Here is a 25,877-nt window from a genome sequence, read left to right as displayed (position 1 = left end):
AAAGGACCTGAACGTGAGACAGGAAACCATCAAAACCCTAGAGAAGAACAGAGGAAACAACCTCCTTGACCTCTACCGCAGCAATTTCTTATGTGACACATCCCCAAAAGCAAGGGAATCAAGAGCAAAAATAAACAATTGGGACCTCATCAAGATAAAAAGCTTCTGCATGGCAAAGGAAACAATCCATAAAACTGATAGGCAAACAATGGAATGGGAAAAGATAGTTGCAAATGACATATCAGATAAAGGGTTAATATCCAAAATCTATAAGGAACTCACCAAACTCCACACCCAAAAACAAACAACCCAGTGAAGAAATGGGCAGAAGTAATGAACGGACACTTCTCCAAAGAGGACATATAGATGGCCAACAGACACATGAAACGATGCTCAGCATCCCTCCTCATCAGGGAAATACAAGTCAAAACCATACTGAGATACCACCTCACGCCAGTCAGAGTGGCTAAAATGAGCAAATCAGGAGACTCTAGTTGTTGGCGAGGATGTGGAGAAATGGGCACCCTCCTACACTGTTGGTGGGAATGTAAACTGGTACAGCCCCTCTGGAAAACAGTGTGGAGGTTCCTCAAAAAATTAACAATAGAACTCCCCTATGAGCCAGCAATAGCACTGTTAGGAATTTACCCAAGGGATATAGGAATGCTGACGCATAGGAGCACATGTACCCCAATGTTCATGGCAGCATTCTCAACAATAGCCAAAATATGGAAAGAGTCTAAGTGTCCATCAACTGATGAATGGATCAAGAAGATGTGGTTTATCTATAGAATGGAATACTACATGGCAATGAGAAAGAATGAAATCTGGCTATGTGTAGCAACATGGATGGACCTTGAGGGTGTTATGCTGAGTGAAATAAGTCAGGCAGAGAAGGACAAATACCATATGTTTGCATTTATAGGAGGATTAGGAGGAACTTAACGAAGGACCGCAGGGGAGAAGAAGTGGGGAAATAGTGGGGGGAGGGGGAGAGAGGCAAACCATGAGAGACTCTTGAATGCTGAGAACAAACTGAGGACTGATGGGTGTGGGGGGGAAGGGGGAAGATGGGCATGGAGGAGGGCACGTGTGGGGATGAGCACCAGGTGTTATAAGGAAACCAACTTGACAATAAACTATTTGTAAAAGAATAAATAAATAAATAAATAAATACAAAGAAATAAAAAACATTAAAAATTTTAAAAAAGAATATCATGTAAAACTATATGCCAACAAATTGGACAACCTGGAAGAAATGGATGAATTCCTAGAAACATTTAGACTACCAAAACTGAAACAAGAAGAAATAAAAAAATTGAACAGACTTATAACCAGGAAATAATTTGAATCAGTAATCAAAAAATTCCCAAGAAACAAAAGTTTAGGAACAGATAGCTTCCCAGTGGAATTCTACCAAACATTTAAAGAAGAATTAATACCTATTCTTCTCAAACTATTCCAGAAAAATAGAAAAGGAAGGAAAATTCCAAATTCATTCTCTGAGTCAACATTACTCTGATATCAAAAGCAGATAAAAACTCCACTAAAAAGAGAACTATAGGCCAATATCTCTGATGAACATGGATGTAAAATTTTTCAACAAAATAATAACAAACTAAATCCAATAATACTTTAAAAACTTCATTCATCACATTCAATTGCGTTTTATTTCTGGGTTGCAAGGGTAGGTCAATATTCAGAAATCAATCAACATGATATGCTGCATTAATAAAATTAAGGATAAGAAACATGAACAGTTCAAAAGATTCAGAAAAAACATTTGAAAAAGTACAGCATCCATTCATGGTTAAAATCTCTCAACTAGGTCAGAGTAGAGGGAATGTACTTCAACATAATAGAGGCCATATATGAAAAACCCACAGCTAATATAATCCTAAAGTGGAAAAACAGAGCTTTGCAGGTGTAAGACATTGATGTCCACTCTCACCACTGTTATTTGACACAGTACTAGAAGTCCTAGCCACACCAATCAGACAACAAAAGGAATTTAAATGCATCCAAATCAGCAAGAAAAAAGTCAAGCTTTCACTATTTGCAGATGACATCGTACTCTATACAGAAAATCCTAAAAACTCCACCAAAAAAATTGCTAGAACTGATACACAAATTCAGTAAAGTTGCAGGATATAAAAATGACATGAGAAATCTTTCGCATTTCTCTACGCCAATAATGAAACAGCAGAAAGAGAAATGAAGGAATAAATACCAATTACAATTGCACTAAAAACACTAAGATACCTAGGATTAAACCTAACCAAAAAGGTGAAAGACCTGTCTTCTGAAAACTATAAAACGCCAGTGAAAGACATTGAAGATGACACAAAGATATGCAAAAACATTCCAAGTTCACAGATTGGAAGAACAAATATTGTTAAAGGCTATACTACCCAAAGCAATTTACACATTTAATGCAATCCCTATCAATATAACAAAAACATTTTTCACAGAGATAGAACAAACAATCCTAAAATTTATATGGAACTACAAAAGACCACAAAGAGCCAAAGCAATTTTGAAAAAGAAAAGAAAAGCTGTAGACATCATACTTCCGGACTTTAAGCTGCATCCCAAAGCTGTAGTCATCAAGACAGTATGGTAAAAGAACAGACACATGGATGAATGGAACAGAATAGAAAATCCAGAAATGAACTCACAATTACATGGCCAGTTAATCTTCAACAAAGCAAGTGGGAATATCCAATGGGAAAGACAGTCTCTTCAACAAATGATGGTTGGAAAACTGGACAGTATTGTGCAAAAGTATTATCCAAAAGAATGAAACTGGACCGCTTACATACACCGTACACAAAAATAAATTAAAAATGGATTAAAGATCTAAATGTGAGAATTGAAACCATCAAAATCCTAGAGGAGAACACAGGCAGACCTCTTTGACATCAGCCATAGTAATTTCTCTCAGATATGTCTCCTGAAGCAAGGAAAAGAAAAATTTCAGCTGTTGGTACTTCCTCAAACTAAAACTCTGCATAGCAAAGGAAACAATCAACAGAACTAAAAGGAAACCTACAGAATAGCAGAAGATATTTGCAAATGACATATCTGATAAACGGTTAGTATCCAAAATATATAAAGAACTTATAATAATCAACATCCCAAAACCAAATAATCCAGTTAATAAATGGGCAGAGGATGGGGTGTCTGGGTGGCTCAGTGGGTTGAGCATCTGACTCTTGATTTTGGCTCAAGTCATGATCCCAGGGTAGCCCAAACCCTGAGTTGGGCTCCACGCTCAGCATGGGGTCTGCTTAAGTTTCTCTCTCTCTCTTCCTCTGCCTCTCTCCCACTCTCCCCCACACCTTGCACATGCCCTCTTTTTCTCTCTCTTAAAAAAAATAGGCACAGGACAGGAATAGACAGTTTTCTAAGAAGATATATAGATGGCCAACAGAAACATGAAAAGATGCTCAACATTACTATCAAGGAAATACAAATCAAAATTAGGGCAAGATATCACTGCTTATCTCTAAGAATGGGTAAAGTCAACAACAAAAGAAACAACAGGTATTGGCAAGAATGTAGAGAAAGAGGAACCATCTTGCAATTTGGTGGGAATACAAACTGGAGCATGCCACTCTAGAGAACAGTATGGAGCTGCCTCAAAAATTAAAAATAGAACTACCCTGCTATCCAGCAACTGAACTCATAGGTATTTACCCCAAAAATACAAAGACACAAATTTGAATGTATATATGTACCTCAATGTTTATAGCAGCATTATCTACAATAGCCAAACTATGGAAGCCTAAGCCCAAGTGTCCATTGACTGATGAATGTGTAAATATATGCTGCATACACGTGTGTAGGTCATGATCTCATGATTTGTGGGTTTGAGCCCCACATTGGGCTTTGCATTCTCCCTCTCTCTCTGCCTCTCCCCCACTCAGCTTCTCTCTCAAAAATAAATAAACAAATAAATAAATGTGTTTTTTAAGGAATGAAACCTTGTCATTTGCAATGATGTGGATGGAGCTAGAGATTATTATGTTATGTGAAATAAGTCAGCCAGAGAAAGAAATAATGATACAATTTCACTCATATGTGGAATCTAAGAAACAAAACAAACGAGCCAAGGGGAAAAAAGAGAGGGAAACCATGAAATAGACTTTTAATTATAGAGAACTGATGATTACTAGAATGGTGGTGCCTGGGGGGATGGGTTAAATAGGTGATGCAAATTAAGGAATGCACTCACCAGGTAGTGTATGGAAGTGTTGAATAAATATATTATGTACCTAAGACTCATATTACACTGCATGCTAACTAACTGGAATTTAAATTAAAAAAAACTGTCTAGAAACATAAAGTAGTGTTTATGAAATAACATTAAAGAGCAGAAAAAATTGTATCTCACCATAATTATAGCTCTGTAAATACATACACACATATATATACACATACATACATACATATATAGATAGAGAGAAAGACAGAGACAGAGAGACAGAGATTTTTCAAGCAATTATACAAAAGTGCAAACAGTTCTATTTGGTGAATTCTGGTTGTCTTTTTTCCTATTTTTAATCTTCCTCTAATGGTTTTGTCTTTTTTTATTGAAAATGGGAAAAAAGTCTTTGTGAGAACAATGTAAAGAATACAATCTCAAGAAGGCTGCCTTGAGAACAGTATTATCGAGGAAAGAGGGAGAAACCAATGTTTTCTCAAAATCTCCATTTCTGTTGTTTAAGGCACATGACTTGCTGAAGGGATTAAAAATAGAAACTGCCCTTATCAAGGACATAAGAATATGGGAGTTGTAAGAGAACCTCAAAATGTCACCTTTAGCCTCTACCCAACACAACTACCTAGGGGAGAAACACCAGGAGACATCACTAGTCCCTGGAGTCTGGCTTTTATTTTTCTTCCCTTTCCTTTGTCTGACCTGGTGACTATATTAAATTTTCCATAGTATTGGTGAATAAAATGATTGGCTTAGGGGTCAGTCAATACTTGTTTCTCCTCATTCACTCATTTTTGAGGGCATGTAAGATTAAGATGGGTTGGCGGTAGAATGTGACTGCAAAAATCTAATGCCAGTTTATGTTGGAGAGAAAAAAATAAACAAATTGAGAGGATAGAATGAGAGAGGTAATAGGAAGGTGTTACACCATGGCAGGAGAGCAGAATTCAATTGTGAGTCCTGTTTTCAGAAGAAAATGGAGAAAATAATACAGAGTCAAAGGGGAGTAGGGAGGGTAGACAAGGGCCTGAAAAACAACACAAGGCAGAAAAAGCAAAAGGGGTCTATGGCTCTTACTGTCAAGCATGCTTCAATGCGCTGCCAGATGCTACCCCATTGAATGGTAGGAGAGAAAAGGGTGATATGGCAGTAGTGTGAACTGATTCAACAGAGGCCGTATCTGAGAGCCTCTGAGAAGGCAGACCATATAGTACTTAAGAATACTATGGGAGACTTTCAAATCAATCACCATTGGCATAAATTAGCCCTGGCATTGCCATGGTAACAGTCAAGAAAGGTTGCCTATCTATTTCACTCTGTTCTTAAACCCACAAGGGTTGATCTAAAGTCTAGATCTAGTGCATTGAGTTAAAATTAGTGCCTTGATATGGGATATAAATCATACCCATTATATCCAGGGAAGATTCCAAAGACTGCAGGGAAATAAAATGGACCAAAGAGCCTGTGGATCACCTATGGATGGGAAATCCCCAAGGGAAACACTTGCACAAGTCTGGCCCTCAGTGTCTCCATCCTGAAAATGCATATATCGGAAAAATTTCCAGGGCCCCTTTCAGCTGTGACTTACTAGAGATTCTATATATTGTTTTGTGTGGAAACCTGAGGCCTGACAGGGGAGTTGATAAACATCTTAACAATAATTATGATCATGGTTGTCTTCCTGTTCATAGCAGCAACCCAGAGTTTAACAGTACCTGGAGTATAGTTGCTGTTCAATAAATATATGTTGAATAACTGTAAAATGACTAGCTCTTTTCATTCTAATGATGCTAAAAGCTAAATTAGAAGAAGAATGTTTATATTGGTGTTTTTTTCTCTCTCCCCACTTTTTGGGCCAGGGAATCCTTTCTTCAAATGAAAGAAAACAATTAAAAAATAAGATCACAGGAAGAGGACAGTACAACATGGAAAACTGACAAGGGATTAATATCTTGAATATACAAGGAACAACTGTAAATCAGAAAAAAATGAATAAACAAATTAATTAATAAATAAGAAAATATAGGAGAATGGATAAGGATAGGAACAGGGCTTAGAGTATCCAGGTGATACAAAGTGAACAGGTAAGATGTAGGGAAGCCAGTAACCCCTGAGGTGATCACTTCAAGCTGCTGAGCTGCCTTATCCCTATACCTTAGTATGCTATATAAAAATTACCATTTTACAATGTACTATCATTTGCTGTGTGTACCTGGAGATGTAAAGACAACTGGAAAGCATCAGGATAGACGATTCACAGAAAGGAAAAGTGAAATGGGCAATAAGTTTGGAAACCCCAGGCTTAAGCATATCAAATGGAAATAACATGATAAACTCAACTAGACCTAAGGAAGAATTTCTTAATGGTGAAGGATATGAGACACTAATGCAAATGACCGAGGAAAGCTAGTCCAGCTTCTCTGGAGGTATTTGAGAACAGAATTTGTTTCACAGAAATGAGATGGCTGAGATAATCTTCCTCTAGAGAGGCATACAAAACAACTTTATAAGGCATCCTTAGCTTTACTTACCCTGTTGTCTCAGTTTCCCTTATACTGTGAGTTCTAAGGTTACAAGAGGTAATACCACCAATCATTGTTCAAAGTGACCTAGAACTGAACCAAGGCTATTTTATCCCACTTTATGGATTTAGAAAGAAAAACGTCATCTTCTACAAAGAACTCGTTAAAAATGATCATTTATCTGACTGGCATCACTGAATTACTTTGATTTAAAAAATACTTTGTTTCTCATTTTCTTATTTGTAAAATGAGGGTATTGTAACTTAAATGTTTGTAAAGCATTTTCTATTCCCAGGAGTAAATAGTAAATATGTATATAATTATATAAGATTATAACATATGACATATATATACTTAATAATCTATGCCACATATATTACTATAGATTATATAGTAAATATATATATATATATATTTCAATAGATACTTTCTTTTTTTACTGATTGCAGTGTCTCAAATTTCCTCCTCAAAAGCTCAAGAGTGGGAAGTGTTTAGTTATTTCCCTTAATTTACAGAAAGAATAAATTATGCGATGTGAACACAGTCATGTCTGATTATGTCCTGTTTTCATAGGCACCGGGGAAAAAGCAGCAGAAAATATAAAAGTAACCTGGATCACTACAACAGCTTTCCTTATTTTAAAAAATATTTTAATGTTTATTTATTTCTGGGAGAGAGAGAACCAGTGGAGATACAGAATCAAAGCAGGCTCTAGGCTCTGAGCTAGGTGTCAGCAGATAACCCTATGTGGGGCTTGAACCCACGAACCGTGAGATCATGACCTGAGCTGAAGTCGGAGGCTTAACCGACTAAGCCACCCAGGGGCCCCTACAACAGCTTTCTTTATCTTTCTTAAGTAAGAATGTACAGAATCACAGAAAGTAAACACTTAAAAACTCTTCCAATCTGCTCATCTTAGAGTTGAGGAACAAGGCCCATGATGGAAAACATTCACCTGAGATTCCGCAGCCAGTAAGAGACCAAGGTGTGTCCTGAACCTGGGTATTCATTTCTGACTCTGGTATTCTCTATAATAAACAATATTGTTACTTATAGCTTTTGGTTTAGAGGTGACACAATCCTCGGCCAAAATACTGTCTTCTGGTCCAGCTAGACACAGATTTCTCCATCCTTCTTTTCCTCTAGCTAAACCTTCTTCTGATACTGCGGTTGCAGTGTGGGACAAAGAGATACTTCCCACTTAAACCCTTAACTTCAGCACCAAGAATAACTGATAAATATAGAACCAACAGATCATGAATAAAAGTTTTTCTTAGTTTGGCTAGATTGGGCAAGTCCTCAAAGCAGAGACATAGCACTCCCTCCTCTAGAAAGATGAATATTTCTATTGCTGTCCTGAGGTTGTGCCTTGTAAGAAGAGGCCAATATGTTTCAGAGTTGGGAACAGAAGATACTTGTAAAGGACTCTCACTGGGCTAGTGCCTGAAAACTCTGAGAAAGTAATTTTGTCTCCTAGAAACTCAAGTCTATTGATCTAGAAAATAGGAAAAACAGTAACACCTCTGTCCTGCCTGAAAATCAAGTGGCATAAACTGTGGATATACTTTGCCAAAGTAATACATGCATGTGAGCATTTGTATTTAATTCCGACTTTCAACCATATTTATTGACCATGTACCATGTGCCAGACACTGTGCTAGGTATTGGGGATATACTAGTAAATCAACAGTTAAAAACACCTGCCCTTCATGTAATTTACATTCTGGCAGGGGAGAAGAACAATAAAAAAATTATATTAGCAAAATATATGATATATCAGATAGCAATAAGTACAATAGAGGAAAGTAAAGCGGGAAAGAGGAGCTATAGTGCAAGTTTACAATTTTAAGTAGAAAGATCAGGAAAGATCTCAAGGAAAAGGTGATATTTGAGTAAAGACTTGAAGGAGGTGAGGAAGATATCTGGGGGAGGAGTGCTCTAGGCAGAGGGAAAAGCCAGTGCAAATTCTGTGGAGGGGGGCACACCAGACATTTTTTTCTAGGAACAGCAAGAGGCCAGTGTGCCTGGAGCAGTTATAGAAGGTGGGAAAGATTAAGGAGATAAAGTCACAGAGGTAACAATAAGTTGATCACATGGGACTTTGTAAATAATAGTAAGAACTTGGCTTTTACTCAGGGAGAAATGGCCAGCCATTAGATGATTTTGAGCAGAAGAGTGATATGACCCAATTTAGATCTTGATAGCATCACTCAGCTGCCAGGTAAAGAACATATTGTACTTATATCGTAGACTCTTTGACATTATAAAACATCTATCATTTTACAGCAGTGCTCCTCAAACTTTAATATATAATGTAAGACAAATGGGAATCTTGTTAAAATGCAGAATCATGTTTCGTAGGTCTGGAGTGGAGCTAAAAATTCTGCATTTCTAACAAGCTTCCAGGTGATACAGATACTAGTCTAGGGAAGAAAACTTTGAAAGTAAGAGCTATGTCCAAGGCTGCCAGAAGTCTACTATGTGTTTGCTGAATGAATGACAGTGGTTTCATGCCCAATGCCACAGAGCACATTTCAGAGGATATTTTTTCAGCTATTTGTATGGAGGTAGAGGGAGAGAAAATGATAAAAGAGAGACATGGATTGATGGGTGAATAGATGAAAAGGGAAGGGAAGGAAAGAAAAACTATATTTTTATAAATAATTACAACATTATCTTTACTTAATTTTATTAATAAACTTAAGAGGTTGGTATAATGAAGCACACTGGACAAATCAGAAAAATCAAAAGTCAGAGGAGTTAAGGGGCAACTTGAAGGGTATAGAATGTCTAAGTGACTAGGTCAGGATGTGAAAGCCAGCATTCCATGTCCCCAGAGCTCTTGTTTGTTGCGCTCTACTGACTCATGGAGTGGGAGACTGGGGATAAACTTTAACATTCCTAGAAGGGATGAAAAAAATGACTTGAGGTGAAGAAAATAAGGCCCATATTCCTTGGCCTTGATCTTCCTAGATCTGAACTGTCCAATGTAGGTGCCGTTTAGTCACATGTGCCTATTTAAATTAAAATTTAATAAAATTCAAAATCCCATTTCTCAATCATACTAGCCACATCTCAACTACTCAACAGTCGCAGATGGCTGGCTAGTGGCTACTGCATTGGAGAATGCAGATACATTTTATCACTATAGGAAGTTCTACTAGGCAACACTATTCTAAAGAAATAAGATCATTAAAAAATGTTAAAGCTGTGCTATTGATTCCAGCGTAGGCACTGGGGTCACTCAACAGGATTTGGGGAACGAAAGTAGGACCTGCCTCTTCATCTAGAAGGAAGAGGATAAATATATTCAAAGTAGAATTTTCCCTGGGTCGAGCAGAATGCTTCTGTGTGTGTGTGTGTGTGTGTGTGTGTGTGTGTGAGAGAGAGAGAGAGAGAGAGAGAGAGAGAGGGAGAGAGAAAGGAGAGAAACCTTTTTTAAAACATTCTTTCCTCTACTTCCCATTGGTATTCCCAAAGTGTTTAGTAAAATGCCCTTTCAAAATGTCATCTTATCTCATGACATCAAAAGGAATGTTGGGAAAAGGGCTCTCATCCTTACTCAGATTAGAGAGATGGAAGGGATAGAGTTAGGGAATGTAGAGCCATAGCTCCTGGGGGAAAAGTGGCATATTGAAGGAGCTGAGACTTGTCCATTCAGCCTTTATCTCGTATATATTTCTCCCCCTAAACTCTTCTGCTCAAACTCAAAACCAGTGTTCTTCGAGTAAAGGAGGAGGACCAACAGCATCAATTTCACCAGGGTTGCTTGTTAAATATAGAGATGCCTGTGGTTTATCCCAGAGTGAGAATTCACAACTTTGGAGAGATGGAGAGGACTGGAATCTGCATGTATAACAAGTTTCTCCAGGGACTCTAGTGCACATTCAAGTTTGTGAATCATTGAGTTGGAGGGAGATGTGTCTTGCTTTAATGAATGCAGTTAGGCCTTTCTATGGGTGGCAACAACCAAATTAGAAGCCAACAAGATAGGGGGAGAGATTCAGGGAAGGGAAGATGAGGTGAGGGAGGTAGGGAGAGATAGAGAAAGAAGGAATATGAAGTTGAAAGATGAACACTAGACAGACACGTAGACAAAGAAAGAAGGAAACTGATGTAGGGACTCAGAAGCTCCAAAGGAGCTGTTTCACACAGTGAACAAAATATAGGAGGCCACTCCAGCTGCTCTTTCCCACATCTTAGGACTATCACAGGTAGAACTCAGCAGAGTTGTTGGTTCTTCATGAAAATGCCCTCAACTCCACCCTGGGTGCCCCCACATAAACTATCATAGCTGGGCCTACCTCACAAATGTCCTTGAGGTGCTTGATGTAATGACGTTCGGTGCTCATGATCTCATTGATGACATTGGCTCGCATCTGGTCCCGGTTCTGTAGTGGCCGGCCCAGACAGAGGCAGTCTGAGTTGGGGTCCAGGTGCCCATTCTGCACATCACTGGGCCCTTCCTCTACCCCATCCTCCTGGTTCACCCAGAGCTGTGGAAGCAGGCAGAAGAAGAGAGTAGTTTCCTTCTTTGAAAAGTTTCCAGTCAAGTATTCTTCAAGTAAACTAAATTCTTCAAGAATTCAGAAAACATTCAACCAGAGGCCCCTGTAAAATAAATGCCAAGCTTGGCTCTAGGGTAACTTGCGGGCCCTATCCATGAGTATAATCCTCTCTAAGTCTCTGATGAACTATCTGTAAAATGGAGGATGCAGAAGGATAGAACTTTGAAGAAGGATAAGTCATCTCTGAGAGGCTTCTTGTCTAAGGTTTCAGAGAAGTTGAAGAGTTATGGAAAACAGAATTCATTCATGCTTGAGCGGATCTAGGCAGCACAGCTGGATAAAAAAAAAAAAACTAACCTATACATGTTGAGCCTGGGGCACAGCTGGATCAAACACAACACCTATGATCATGGAGACCAAAGTTGGATACTGGAGTGGGCATTTCGAAAACAGGACCTCAGTGTTGATTTACATTGAAAGATGACAAATAATAATTAAAATCTGACTATAACATGCCTTGGGCATATAAAGTTCTTGACATCTTCAAACTTAGAGTGGAAATGACAGAATGTTCCTGCATCACATAATAATAATAGCTGTTGATTGAGCACTTTAATATACAGCAACTACTATGCTAAAGCTTTTAATGAACTGTATTACTCAGTCCTGCTAGGCATGTACCATTATTACCTCTATTTCACAGAAGAGGAGACAGAGGCTCAAAAAAGTTAAGAAATTTATCCCAAGTCACACAGTTAGGAAAACAGAAGTGATGGGACAGAAACCAGGTGGTCTGATTTCATAGCCTGTGCTCTTAACCACTGTGCTAGCATCTTTGCACCTCTGGGTCTAAGGAAAACAGTAAAAGAGTAGGGAAGGGATTGGGCCAAGGTGAGATGAGAATTATCAGAATCATCATAAATTAGCTACAGTTGGTAGACATTGAAACTATCCATTCCAACACATGAAGGCAAAAGGATGTATCTCCTTTGGGGAAGCTGAGTGAGATATTTCTGGATCTAAGATGACAACTTAAATCAGGGAGGTGGCTCATTTCACCCCAGTCCTAGGAAGGAGGAAAGTCAGGGTTTCAGCGAAGAAAGGAAGGGTGGGACCCTAGGAATAGTGGTAAAATCTGCCAGGGGAATTAACCAAAGAGCATGTTAGTTGTCTCAACAGCTTTAATCAACGATATACCTTTCCCCCTCAATAAACCCTACCCAGTTTTTTCCACTTTCTTGCCTCAAGAAGCTGAGATCAAGCAATTTAGATGCATTATTATTTCTGCCACCAGAAAGGCCATATTGGTGAGTGGCCTAAGAGGAAAGAGGCTTCGGGATGGAGCTACAGGAACAGTGGTTACTTCTCAACTCTGTGTATTCTCCCCTCTCTTTTTGCCTCACAGAGGACGGGAAGTATAGTTACCACCAAGCAAGCCTAAAGATGTCACAAGCATATAATCTACTTATTTGCCACAGGCCAAAATAGGGCTGACTTCTTTTAATGCACTTTTCATACACAGCCACATGTGCAAAAATGTATCTCTATTCAAAACTTATCACCTTCTACAAATGTTCTATTGGAAATCCCTTTCCAGCTACCAAAGGTCAAATTTGTGTCTTCAATAGGATATCTGCCCTTTAATACAATCAATAGGCAATGATGAGTGATGATTACTCAAGGAACAGATCTGTTCAAAAAGGTAAAAGACACAACAGAATATACAACAGAATATTACTCAGCAATCAAAAAGAATGAAATTTTGCCATTTGCAACAGCATGGATGGAGCAAGAATGCATTATACTAAGTGAAGTAAGTCAGTCAGAGAAAGATAAATACCATATGATTTCACTCAAATGTGGAATTTAAGAAACAAAAGAGATATACATATGGGAAGGGGGTGTGGGGGAAGAGGAGGGGGAAACAAATCACAAGAGATGGAGGGAGGTGGGCTAGATGTGTGATAGGTATTAAGGAGGGCATTTGTTGTGATGAGCACTGGGTGTTGTATATAAGTGATGAATCACTGAATTCTACTCCTAAAACCAAATTGCACTGTATGTTAACGAACTAAAATTTAAATAAAAACAAACAAAAAAAAGGGTTACCATAGGCAGGACTTTAAAAGATTAAAAAACAAACAAATAAACATTTCTTTTCTTTTCAGGAGTTTAAGACAAGTCCATTCAAAATATTGGATTTTGGATGGCTGGAATTAGATGATTGGAACAGTTGCAGTAGGAAGGAACACAGGATATTTGCAGGAGTGGGATGTGAACAGACAGTGTCTAAAGCCTGGCAAGTTGGAAGGCTTTCCTGGAAATCCTCTCAGAGTACTTAAAGACTATTTTCTTCAGCCTCCATTGAACTCTAAGCAAGGCTGGGGTAATGCAATTCAATTTAACACATAAATATATATTTTGGACCTATTCTGTGCCTCACCATCAATTATTAGAGACATACTGATGAACAAGAAAACTAACTCCTCCCTCCTCTGCTCCCTTAGCCATTCCAGGGACTGCTTTCTGAAGCAGAAAATATCTCTGGTCCTCATCTCTTTTTTTTTTCCATTCCCACTGTCATGACCCCCATTCCCTAGATGACTCTCCTGGGTTATATTCCAGCTCTAATCCCTCCCATATACCATTATCAGACCAATTTCTTTGACTATCACTTTGACTAGCTACTCTCACACTCCAAAATCCTCAGTAGTTCCCCATTACCAAGTTCAAATATCTCACCCCAGAATTCAATCATTACCATAACCCAGCTTCAACTTGAATTTCCATTCTTAGCCTCTCTACTGTGTTCTTTATGAATACTGGGCTTCTCCCAAATGAGTCAACTTTCTGCCCACAAATACTCCCAACTATGGTCCTTAATCCCACATTTGATCATGTAAATAATAAATTAATGAGAATTTCAATCACTTAAGTAACAATGAACCAAGCTAATAAATTTCTGATGAAGAAATCTAGGCCCATGGAGGAGAATGACTGCCAGAGAGTTACCACCTTACCCAGATCCCCATTTTGATATGCTTTTGTATTTTGTATGTATCTTCCACTTTTTAAATGTTTTTAATTACATAATTGATACAGGAATACATTAGCTTTGTAAAAAGTTAAAATAGAGAAAAATAGAAGACTCAAGTTATTAAAATCAGAAATAAAAGAGGAAATATTATCACCAATCTAACAGAGATTTTTAAAAACTCATTAAAGGGTATACTATGACAACAATTTAGATAGCCTGATTAAATAAATTCCTAGAATGATAAAAACTATAGAAAATGATTTGAAGAAGAAATAGAAGATCTGAATAGGCCTATTATAAGCAAAGAGATTGGGTTAGTAATTAAAACCCATGTAATTTCTTACATGAGAAAAAAATCAGGATGAGATGGCATCACTAGTGAGGTCTACAAAGCATTTAAAGATTAACATCAATACTTCATAAACTTTCAAAAATAGAAATGCAGAAACTCTCAACAAAATACTTGCAGATCAAATCCAGTAATATAGATATAGATATAGATATTTAAAAAGTCCACTTTATCAGATGGGATTAATGCCAGGAATTCAAGGTTGGTTCAACATATGAAACTCAAGTCAATGTAATACACCATATTAATGGAATAAAGATTTGAAAAAATACATAATAATCTATGGAGATTGGCCTATATGCAAAGACCAAATGTATTTCTGAAAATGAAATTAAGAAAATAATTGCATTTAAATTGCATCAGAAAGAGCAAAATCCTCCAGGATACATTTTACAAAAGAAGTGCAAGACTTGTACACTAAACACTGCAAAACATTGTTGAAAATAAGTAAAGAAGACCTAACTAGGTAAATATATATCTCATGATCATGGAGTGGAAGATTTAATATTGTTAAGATAGTAATATTATACAAGTTGATTAAGATTCAACACAATCCCTACCAAACCTCTCAACTTGCTTCTTGGCAGAAATTGACAAGTTGATTCTAAATTTCATATGGAAATTCAAGAGACCCAGGATAACCAAAACAATTTTTGAAAAAGAAGAACAATGTTGGAAAACTCACACTTCCTAATTCCAAAATTTACTATAAGCCTTTAGTAAACAAGAGAGTGTGGTACTGGCACAAGAATAGATAAAGATAATGAAATAGATGAGAGTACATAAATATACCTAGGGGAGCTTGGGGTGGCTTAATTAAGCAGTTGACTCTTGGTTTTGGCTCAGGTCATGATCTAATGGTTCATGAGATTGAGCCCCATATGAGGCTCTGCACTGACAACACAAAACCTGCTTGGATTTCTCTCTCACCTTTGCTCTCTCTGCCCTTCCCCAACTTGTGCACACACTCTCTATCAAATAAATAAACTTAAAAAATGAAATATACCAAACATTTATGCTAAAATGGTATTTCTAAAATTGTTAAGACAATTCAAAAGGGGAGAGTATAGTGTTTTCAACAAATGGTGCTGGGCAACTGGATATCCAAATGCAAAATAATAACCCTGGACCCATACCTCACACTATATGTGCAAATTAACTCAAGATGGATTAAAGACCTAAAGGTAAAAGCTAAAATTATAAAACATGTCAAACACAACACAGAAGCAAATTTTTGTGACCTTGGATTATGTAATAGTTTCTTACATATGCACCTAAAACACAACCAACCAAAGGAAAAAATTAGACTTCATCCAAATTAAAAACATTTGCTTTGCAAATGATAGCATCAAGAAAGTAAAACAATGCACAGAATGGAATAAAATATTTGCATACACTATATCTGATAAGGATCTAGTATCCAAAATATATAGAACTCAACAATAAAAAGGCAAATAACCCACTTAAAAATGGGCAAATCATCTGAACATTTTTCCAAAAAAGATATATAAATGGCCAATAAATACATGTAAAGATGCTCAATATCATTAGCCATCAGGGAAATAGAAATCAAAATTATAATGAGATATCACTTCATACACAATAGGATGACTATAATAAACAAAATGGATAATAACGTGTTGATGAGGATATGGAGAAATTAAAACCCTCATACACTGTTGGTAGGAGTGTAAATTGGTACAACTATTGCATAAAACATTTTGGCAGTTTCTCAAAAGATTAAACATATAGTTTCCATATAATTTAACCCAGTAGTTCCACTCCTAGGTATATACTCAAGAGTACTGAAAGTATATGTTCACAAAAAAGCTGGTATACAGATGTTCATACAGCATTACTCATAATAGTCAAAATGTGAAAACCAAAATTCAACTGACAAATAGATAAATCAAAATGTGGTGTGTGTGTTTATGTATGTATATATATATACATTGATTAATACATATTTTGTATATGTATCATATATTGTATTATTATAATTAAGTGAGAGAAACATGTTAAGAAAATCATAAGGAAAATATATTTATAGTACTGTACTATATTTATGAAATAAATCCATGTGTAAGTGGATCCACACTGTTTAAATCTGTGTTAAGGGTCACCTGTACTAAAATCCTTTAAATTGTATCCTTTAAAATGGTAAATTTTGGCACATGTAACATATCTTTACAAAAAGTAAAAAGTTAAGTGTGTTTTGGAAGATGGGAGAGCAGCATGGAGATCCTCAACCTGTCTCATCCCCGAAACGCAGCTAGATCAACACCAAAAGATTTTACACACCCAGGGAAATGATCTGAGAATTAACACAACAATCTGCATAACTCCAGACACAGAACTTGGCAGGTACATGGTGTGGAGCAAAGAACTGGGGGTAATAAAAGCCATGGAGGGTATGGAGCTGTATTTGCAGAGAGAGGACAGAGAAATGGGGAGAGTGTGGTACTTTGGGACAGTACAGAAAAAACACTCCCCAAAAGTAGCTAGAGAGAAAGACAAAGGGTGAAAACACTGGGGACTCAACAATAAATCTGTTCCCCAAAAGCACTGAAGGGAAGAAAGCAGAAGGTTTCAATACCAGTAGGATTCTATAAACAGTGGAGCATTGAGTCTGAAGTTCTGGAGCTCAGTGCTTTGGTAAGTAAGTAGGGTGAATCCCCAGGAGCAGGAAGTGGGTCTGACAGGTCCATGTGCCACACAGGGAGAAGCAGTTCCCCTGCTTGGAGTGAATTTGGTAGAGGCCATATGGCCTCCAAACAGGCAAAGGTCCCAGGGAACTCCAAAGAGCAGCCACGTTTGCTGGTATTGAGACAAAGATGCCAGAGTGTGATGAAACCTGTTGCCAACTGTGTGTTGTGATTTTCCATAATCTCTGAACCTCTACCACTGCACAATTGAACAAAAATTTTCTAGGGCAAGCTGGCACCCAGCCATTACTCATTGAGACCCTACCCCAGAGAGTTACCATGGGTCCAAGCCACAGGGATCTCTGAAGGGTGGTATTATGAAACACAACCCATCTGAGATAAAACTCTGAAGGGAGGTGCTGCCTAGCAGGCAGACAGCTTGCAGGGAGTTATGGAGGCCTGAGACAAAGGAGGAGTGCTTGATTGGAGGATGGTGAGAGCTCAAAGTTTCTATTCCTGAGACTAGGGAGCTGGGTGAATCCATTTCCACCTCTCCCAAGCACACATATGTGTGCCACACTGATCCACCTCAGTAAGGTAGGTAGCACCACCTAGTGGAGAATGGAGACCTTACTCCAAGCCCCACCAAACTGTGCCTTCCAAGCACATACCCTAGAGTATGAGCACAAGTCCCTCAGCCTGTTTAGTATACAGACTATAAAGTGCTTTATAGCTTGAGTTCTAGGGGAAACTGGATATACCTTCATTTGGATTTCATTCTGTTTGCTGGTTCCTTCCTTCTTTCTTTCCCTTTTTTTTCTTCTCTTCTGTCCTTATTTAATTTTTTCCTTTCTTTTCCTTACATTTTCATTTTTAATTTAAAAAATTATAAATTATTTTTCACTATATTATTTTAATTTTATTCTATTTCATTTTCTTTATTTCATTTTATTCTATTATATGAAATTTTCTTCATTTAAAGTTTTTCAGACTTTAATTTTTCATTTCCTACTTTTCTTTGCCTTTTTTCTCTATTCTATCAGCTTCTCTCAACAAGCAGTCCAGAACACACCCAGGACCTAGCTTCTTTTATTTGATTGTTTTATTTTTAAATTTTAAATTTTTATTTATTAATTTTTTCTTCTTCCAAAATAACAAAACAAAGGAATTTATCCCAAAAGAAAGAACAGGAAGAAATGACAGCCAGGAGCTTAACACAAATATAAGAAAGATATCTGAAATATAATTTAAAACCACAATAATAAGAATACTATCTGAGGTTGAAAAAGTATAGAATCCCTTCCTGTGGCGATAAGAGAAGAAAAATCTTTTTTATCCATTTATTTATTTATTTATTTATTTATTTATTTATTTATTTCAGAGAGAGATTGAGAGAGAGAGAGAGAGAGAGAGACAGTGTGAGAAGGGGAGGGTCATATAGAGAGGGAGATACAGAATCTGAAACAGGCTCCAGGCTCTGAGCTAGCTGTCAGCACAGAGCCTGATGCAGGGCTCCAACCCACGAACTGTGAGATCATGACCTGAGCCAAAGTAGGACACTTAACCAACTGAGCCACCCAGGCACACCAGAAAAATCTTGTCAGGATTAAATTAAAAATGCTATCACCAAGATACAATCTCAACTGGCTGCCACAGTGGCAAGAAAGAATGAAGCAAAGCAGTGAATCAGCGATATACAAGACAAAATCATGTAGAATAACGAAGCAGAAAAAAAAAGGTAAAAAAGACAAAGATCACATTACAAAAGTCAGAGAACTCAGTGTTATTCATTAAAAAGGAATAACATTTGAATAATAGGACTCCCGTAAGATGAAGAGAGAGAAAAAGGGGCAGAAGGTTAATGTGAGCAAATTATAGCAGAAAACTTTCCTAATGGGCAAGGACAGAGCCATCAAAATCCAAGAAGCACAGAGAACTCCTATTAGATTCAACAAAAACCAACCATCACCAAGGCATGTCATAGTCAAATTCACAAAATACACAGACAAGGAAAGAATTATGAAAGCAGCAAGGGAAAACAAGTCCATAACCTATAAAGTAAGACAGATTATGTTCACAGCAGACCTATCCACAGAAACTTGGCAGGCCAGAAAGGAGTGGCAGGATATATTCAACGTGCTGAATGGAAGAAATATGCAGCCAAGATTTCTTTACCCAGCCAGGCTGTCATTCAAAATAGAAGGAGAGATAAAGAGTTTCCCAGACAAATAGAAACTAAAGGAGCCCATGACCACTAAATCAGCCTTGCAAGAAATTTTAAGGGGGAGCCTTAGAGTGGAGAAAAGACAAAACAAGCAAAGACCAAATGCAACAAAGACTACAAAGGACCAAAGAACATCACCAGAAACTCAAACACTACAGGCTGTTGCTGTAAATTCATGAAATTCATGATGCATGAAATTCATAGTTTTCAGTACTCACCCTAAATGTCAATGGACTAAATGCCCCAATCAAAAGATACAGGCTACCAGAATTAATAAAAGAGCAATACTCATCTATATGCTGCTTATAAGAGACTCATGTTAGACCTAAAGATACCTGCAGACTGAAAGTAAGGGGATAGAGAACCATCTATCAAGCTTATGGTCATTAAAAAAAAAAAGCTGTAGTAGCCATACTTATATCAGGCACAGTTGATTTTAATTTTTTTAATGTTTATTTTTGAGAGAGAGACAGAGCATGTGCAGGGGAGAGGCATGGAGAGAGAGGGAGACACAGAATCAGAAACAGCAGGCTCTAGACTCTGAGCTGTCAACACAGAGCCTGACACTGGGCTTGAACTCACCAACTGTGAGATCATGACCTGAACCGAAGTAGGATGCTCAACCTACTGAGCCACCCAGATGCGCCTAGATTTTAAAATAAATACTGTAACAAGAGATGAAGAGGGTATTGTAACATAATTAAGGGGTCTATCCACCCAGAAGATCTAACAATTGTAAATATTTATGCCCCCGATAGAGACACACCCAAACATATAAATTAGTTAATCAGAAACATAGACAAACTCAATGATAATAATAACTTAATAGTAGGGGGCTTTAACACCCCACTTACAGCAATGGACAGATCTCTGAAGCAGAAACTCAATAAGGAAACAATGGCTTTGAATGACACACTGGACCGGATGGATTTAACAGATATATTCAGAACATTTCATCCTGAAAAAGCAAAATATACATTCTTCTCAAGTACATATGAAACATTCTACAGAACAGATCACATACTGGGTCACAGAGCAGCCCTCAACAAGTACAAAAAGAATGATATCATACCTTGCATATTTTCAGACCACAATGCTATGAAACTCGAAATCAACAAGAAAAATTTGGAAAAGACCATGAATACTTAAAAAGTATAGAAGACCTTATTAAAGAATGAATGATTAACCAAGATATTAAAGAGGAAATTAAAAAGTACCTGGAAGCCAAGGAAAATGAAAAGACAACAGTCCAAAACTTCTGGAATGCAGCAAAAGCAGTCATAAGTGTGAAGTAAATAGTAATCCAGGCCATTCTAAATAAGGAAGAGAGGATTCAAATATACAATCTAACCTTATGCCTAAAAGAGCTCGAAAAAGAACAGTAAATAATGTCCAAAACCAGCAGAAGAAAGGAAATAATAAAGATTAGAGCAGAAATCAATGATATCAAAAGACAAAAAAAGTAGAACAGATCACTGAAACCAGGAGCTGGGTCTTTGAAAGAATTAACAAAAAAGAAAGGACCTAAATAAATAAAATCACAAATGAAAGAGAAGAGATCATAACCAATACCACAAAAAATGCAAGAAATAATAAGAGAATATTATGAGCAAATATATGCCGACATATTGGACAGTATGGAAGAAATGGACAAATGCCTAGAAGCATAAACTGCCAAAACTGAAACAGGAAGAAATGGAAAATTTGAACAGACTCATAACCAATAAAGAAATTGAATCAATAAAAAAACATCTCCAGGCACACAAGTTTCCAGAGCCAAATGGATTTCCAGGGGAATTCTACCCAACATTTAAAGAAAAGTTAACACCTATTCTTTTGAAGCTGTTCCAATAAATAGAAATGTAAGGAAAACTTTTCAAACTTATTCTATGACGCCAGCATTACCTTGATTCCAAAAACAAAGACCCCACTAAAAAGGAGAACTACAGACCAATTTCCCTGATGAACACTGGTACAAAAATTCTCAGCAAGATACTAGCCAACCAGATCCAAAAATATATTAAAAGAATTATTCACCATGATCAAGTGAGATTTAAGTCTGGGATGCAGGACTGGTTCCATATCCGCAAATCAATCAATATGATACATCACATTAATAAAAGAAAGGATAAGAACCACATAATCCTCTCAATAGATGCAGAGAAAGCATTTAACAAAATACAGCATCCATTTTAGACAAAAACCCTCAATAAAGTAGGTATAGAAGGATCATACTTCAAGATTATAAAGGCCATATATAAAAGACCACCACTAATATGATCCTCAATGGGGAAAACATGAGAGCTTTCCCCTTAAGGTGAGGAACACTACAAGGATGCTTACTCTCATTACTGTTATTCAAAATAGTGTTGGAAATCCTAGCCTCAGCATTTAGACAATAAATAAATAAATAAATAAATAAATAGCATCAAAATCAGCAGGGAAGAAGTCAAACATTCACTCTTTGCCAACAACATGTTACTTTATGTGGAAAATGCAAAAGACTCCATACAAAAAACTGGTAGAACTGATACATGGATTCAGCCACGTCACAGCATATAAAATCAATGAACAGAAATTGGTTGCATTTCTATACACCAATAATGAAGCAGCAGAAAGAGAAATCAAGGAATCAATTCCATTTACAGTTGCACCAAAAACCATAAAATACCTAGCAATAAACCAAACTAAAAAGGTTAAAAATCTATATACTGAAAACTATAGAATACTTATGAAAGAAATTGAAGATGACTCAAAAACATGGAAAAATATTCCATGCTCATGGATAGGAAGAACAAATATTGTTAAAATATCAATACTACCTAAAGCAATCTACATATTTGATTCAATCCTTATCAAAACAGCACCAGCATTCTTCACAGAGCTAGAACAAACAATCCTAAAATCTGTATGGAACCAGAAAAGACCCTGAATAGCCAGAGTAATGTTGAAAAAGAAATCCAAAACTGGAGGCATCGCAATTCCAGACTTTAAGCTGTATTACAAAACTGTAATCATCAATACAGTACGGTACTGCACAAAAACAGACACATAGGTCAATGGAACAAAATAGAGAACCCAGAAACGGACCCACAAATGTATGGCCAACCAATATTTGACAAAGCAGGAAAGAGTATCCAAATGAAAAATGCCAGTCTCTTCAGCAAATGGTGTTGGGAAAACTGAACAGCGACATGCAGGAGAATGAACCCGAACCACTTTCTTACACCATACATAAAAATAAACTCAAAATGTATGAAAGACCTAAATGTAAGACAGAAAGCCATCAAAATCCTAGAGGAGAAAACAGGCAACAACCTCTTTGATCTTGGTCGCAACAACTTCTTACTTGACATGTCTCTGGAGGCAAGGGAAACAGAAGCAAAAAATGAACTCATTGGTAACTCATCAGGAGTTTTCTTCACAGTGAAGGAAAGAGTCAGCAAAACTAAAAGGCAACCTATGGAATGGAAGAAGATATTTGCAAATGACATATCAGATAAAGGGTTAGTATCCAAAATCTATAAAGAATTTATCAAAGTTAACACACAAAAACCAAACAATCCAGTGAAGAAATGAGCAAAAGACATGAATAGACACTTTTATACAGAAGACATCCAGATGGCTAACAGACACATGAAAAAATGCTCAACATCCCTCATCATCAGGGAAATACAAATCAAAACCATGACCTTACACTGGTCAGAATGGCTAAAAATAACATCTCAGGAAACAACAGATGTTGGTGAGGATGTGGAGAAAGAGAAACATATTTTCACTGTTGGTGGGAATGCAAACTGTGCAGCCACTCTGGAAAACAGTATGTAGGTTCCTTAAAAAATTAAAAGTAGGACTACCCTATGACCCAGCAATTGCACTACTAGATATTTATCCAAAGGATACACTAGTGCTGTTTTGAAGGGTCACATGCAGCCCAATGTTTATAGCAGCACTATTGACAATAGCCAAAGTATGGAAAGAGCCCAAATGTCCATTAACTGATGAATGGATAAAAATTATATATATATATATATATATATATATTCAATGGTATATTACTCAACGATCAAAAAGAATGAAATGTTGCCATTTGCAATCACATGGATGGAACTAGATTGTACTATGCTATGCGAAGTCAATCAGAGAAAGACAAATAGACTATTTCACTCATGTGAAATTTAAGATTTAAAACAGATGAACATAAGGGAAGAGAAGCAAAAATAGGATAAAAACAGAGAGGGAGAAAAACTGTAAGAGACACTTAATACAGAGAACAAACTAAGGATTGCTGAAGGGATGTTGGGTGGGCGGGGGGGATGGTGGGCTAAATGGGCAAGGGGCATTAAGGAGGACACTTGGGATGAGCACTGGGTGTTAAATGCAAATGTTGAATCACTAATTTCGATTCATTAAATAATTATTACACTATATGTTAACTAACATGGACTTAAATTTTAAAAAGAAAAAGTTAAAATAGTCTACATAAGGTGAAAGTTCTCCTTTGACTACTCCTCATCCCAGTTATTTCCACCTTTCCTAGAGAAACCATGGTTATACATTGTTTTGTATAATGCTTGCTGACCTTTTCCCATGCATTTATGTACCTATATGTATACTCCAGTGAATTCATTGTTCTACATGTTAAACTCGTGCTAACTCATTCCTTGGTACATACTCTTCAGCCTCTTTAGTAGCCTCTCCCTGCAAATGGCTTGGTAGTTCTTATAGGAGAGGTGCCATAATATCCAGCTCTCTCAGGTCCTGGCATGATGCCTTAGCACTTGTGAAGAGATTAACAGTGGTTTAAGCAGTGTCACAGAAAGCCAGCCTAACCCTGATTCTAGCAGTATGATGTTTCTGAAAAGAAAATGGGTAAGCAATATTGTCTGAGTATCACCTCAATATTTTCAAAGGTCAAATCTAGCCAGCCAGAGAGGAATAAAACATTATCCATCCTTTGAGAAAGTGAAGTGTTACTACCAGTCACATTAAATAATAGAATCTCAGAGTTGTGGAACCAAAGTTATAAAGGAAATGGTAGCTCATCCAGTCCATACTACCCTCAGCCCCTTAATCAACACATAAACTCCAGTGACAATGTCCACTGCCAACAATTGCCCAGCCCTTCTGCTTGAACACAACCAATGATGAGATCACTATCTCCCACGGCAGGCTTTTCCTTTTTCAGATAACTCTAATCATGAGCAGGGCTCTACTATACCTCTGTTTTCTGAAAGCACCAGCCAAAAAACTCAGCAAAAGGAAAAAACACAGACAAAAGAGTAGGAATGTAGGAAATAAACTCTCCTATAACAAAGGTCACTGGAACACCCTTCTCTGCTACAAGAATTAAGCAATGAAAGTGGCTGCAAAGGTGAGTGTGGGGAACTAAAAGAAACCTGGTATGCTGTAGGCATAGCTCTCACTTCTTGCACACATACCCTGACTCTGTTTTGGAGTCTCAATCCCAGCTTCCAGGAGAATCAGGTATGCTTAGAGATCCCTGAGCAAGCATGCCAGGAAGCATTTTACATTTCTATCTAGCACAAAGACAAACAGCATGGCAGGTATAATCAGGCACAGAAACCATTCTTTGCCCCTCAAGGGGAAGACATATAATAACTGTCACATGAAAGATCATTATAATAAGGCTACTAACAAATTGTTCTCCTTTTCAAGCATACACACAATGAGCAATAAGCTTCAACCTGAGCAATGAAAATTTTGCTTATACAACAGACAAAAAGAAAGAACAAATGAGCAATGAAAGGAAGGAAGGAAGGAACGAAGGAACAAAGGAAGGCAGGAAGGAGGGAGGGAGGAAAGGAAAAGATAAAATAAAATAAAAGACAAAACCCATGTGGATATCATGTCTTAGCATTCATGGTTATCTATTAGCATGTTAGAATGGACTTAGCCCACTGAATTACATTCCTTCCTAACAGAGACCATAACATGAGTCGAGCCTCTCTTGATGGTCATTCTAACACATCCTACTTATTCCCACCTCTACTCCTGTATCATTCTAATGGCTGCCCTTCACTCTCTGTATAAGAAGACATTCCCTACCGTTTTCTATTATTTTTTTATTATTCCTGGCTTCTCTGAAAACTTAATTAAGGAACAGCATTTTCCCATTTCAAAACAGCCCTGTAAGACAGACACATATACCATTATTAGTTCTATATCCTAGATGAGACATTAAAGACCAGAGAGGGCTATGGATGCCTCACAGTGAACTACAAGCAGTCAAGATCGAAGCAAATTCTGAAGACTCAGGACAAATTTAAGAGAGATAATCAATGACAGTGTTGAAGGGTATAGACTTGAGAACCTGGGTTCTAATCCTGGCTCTAAAACTGCCTTGTTG

At 37.3% G+C, this 25,877-nt stretch overlaps 1 protein-coding gene across 2 annotated transcripts in view; it reads right to left on the bottom strand.

Moving 5' to 3' along the window:
* The window catches only part of ARHGEF9 (Cdc42 guanine nucleotide exchange factor 9), a 155,706-nt gene that overhangs the window by 67,639 nt on the left and 62,190 nt on the right, over positions 1–25,877 (bottom strand). For both annotated transcript variants that reach the window (XM_039222567.1, XM_039222568.1), the window contains exon 3: positions 11,049–11,240. In XM_039222567.1, coding sequence (XP_039078498.1) covers positions 11,049–11,240 — 192 coding nt within the window. The remainder of the gene's footprint in view (positions 1–11,048; positions 11,241–25,877) is intronic.

Source organism: Hyaena hyaena, unplaced genomic scaffold, assembly GCF_003009895.1.
Source record: "Hyaena hyaena isolate Hyena2069 unplaced genomic scaffold, ASM300989v1 scaffold_1163, whole genome shotgun sequence".
Lineage (NCBI taxonomy): Eukaryota > Metazoa > Chordata > Mammalia > Carnivora > Hyaenidae > Hyaena > Hyaena hyaena.
This window is presented reverse-complemented; position numbering and strand designations above follow the sequence as displayed.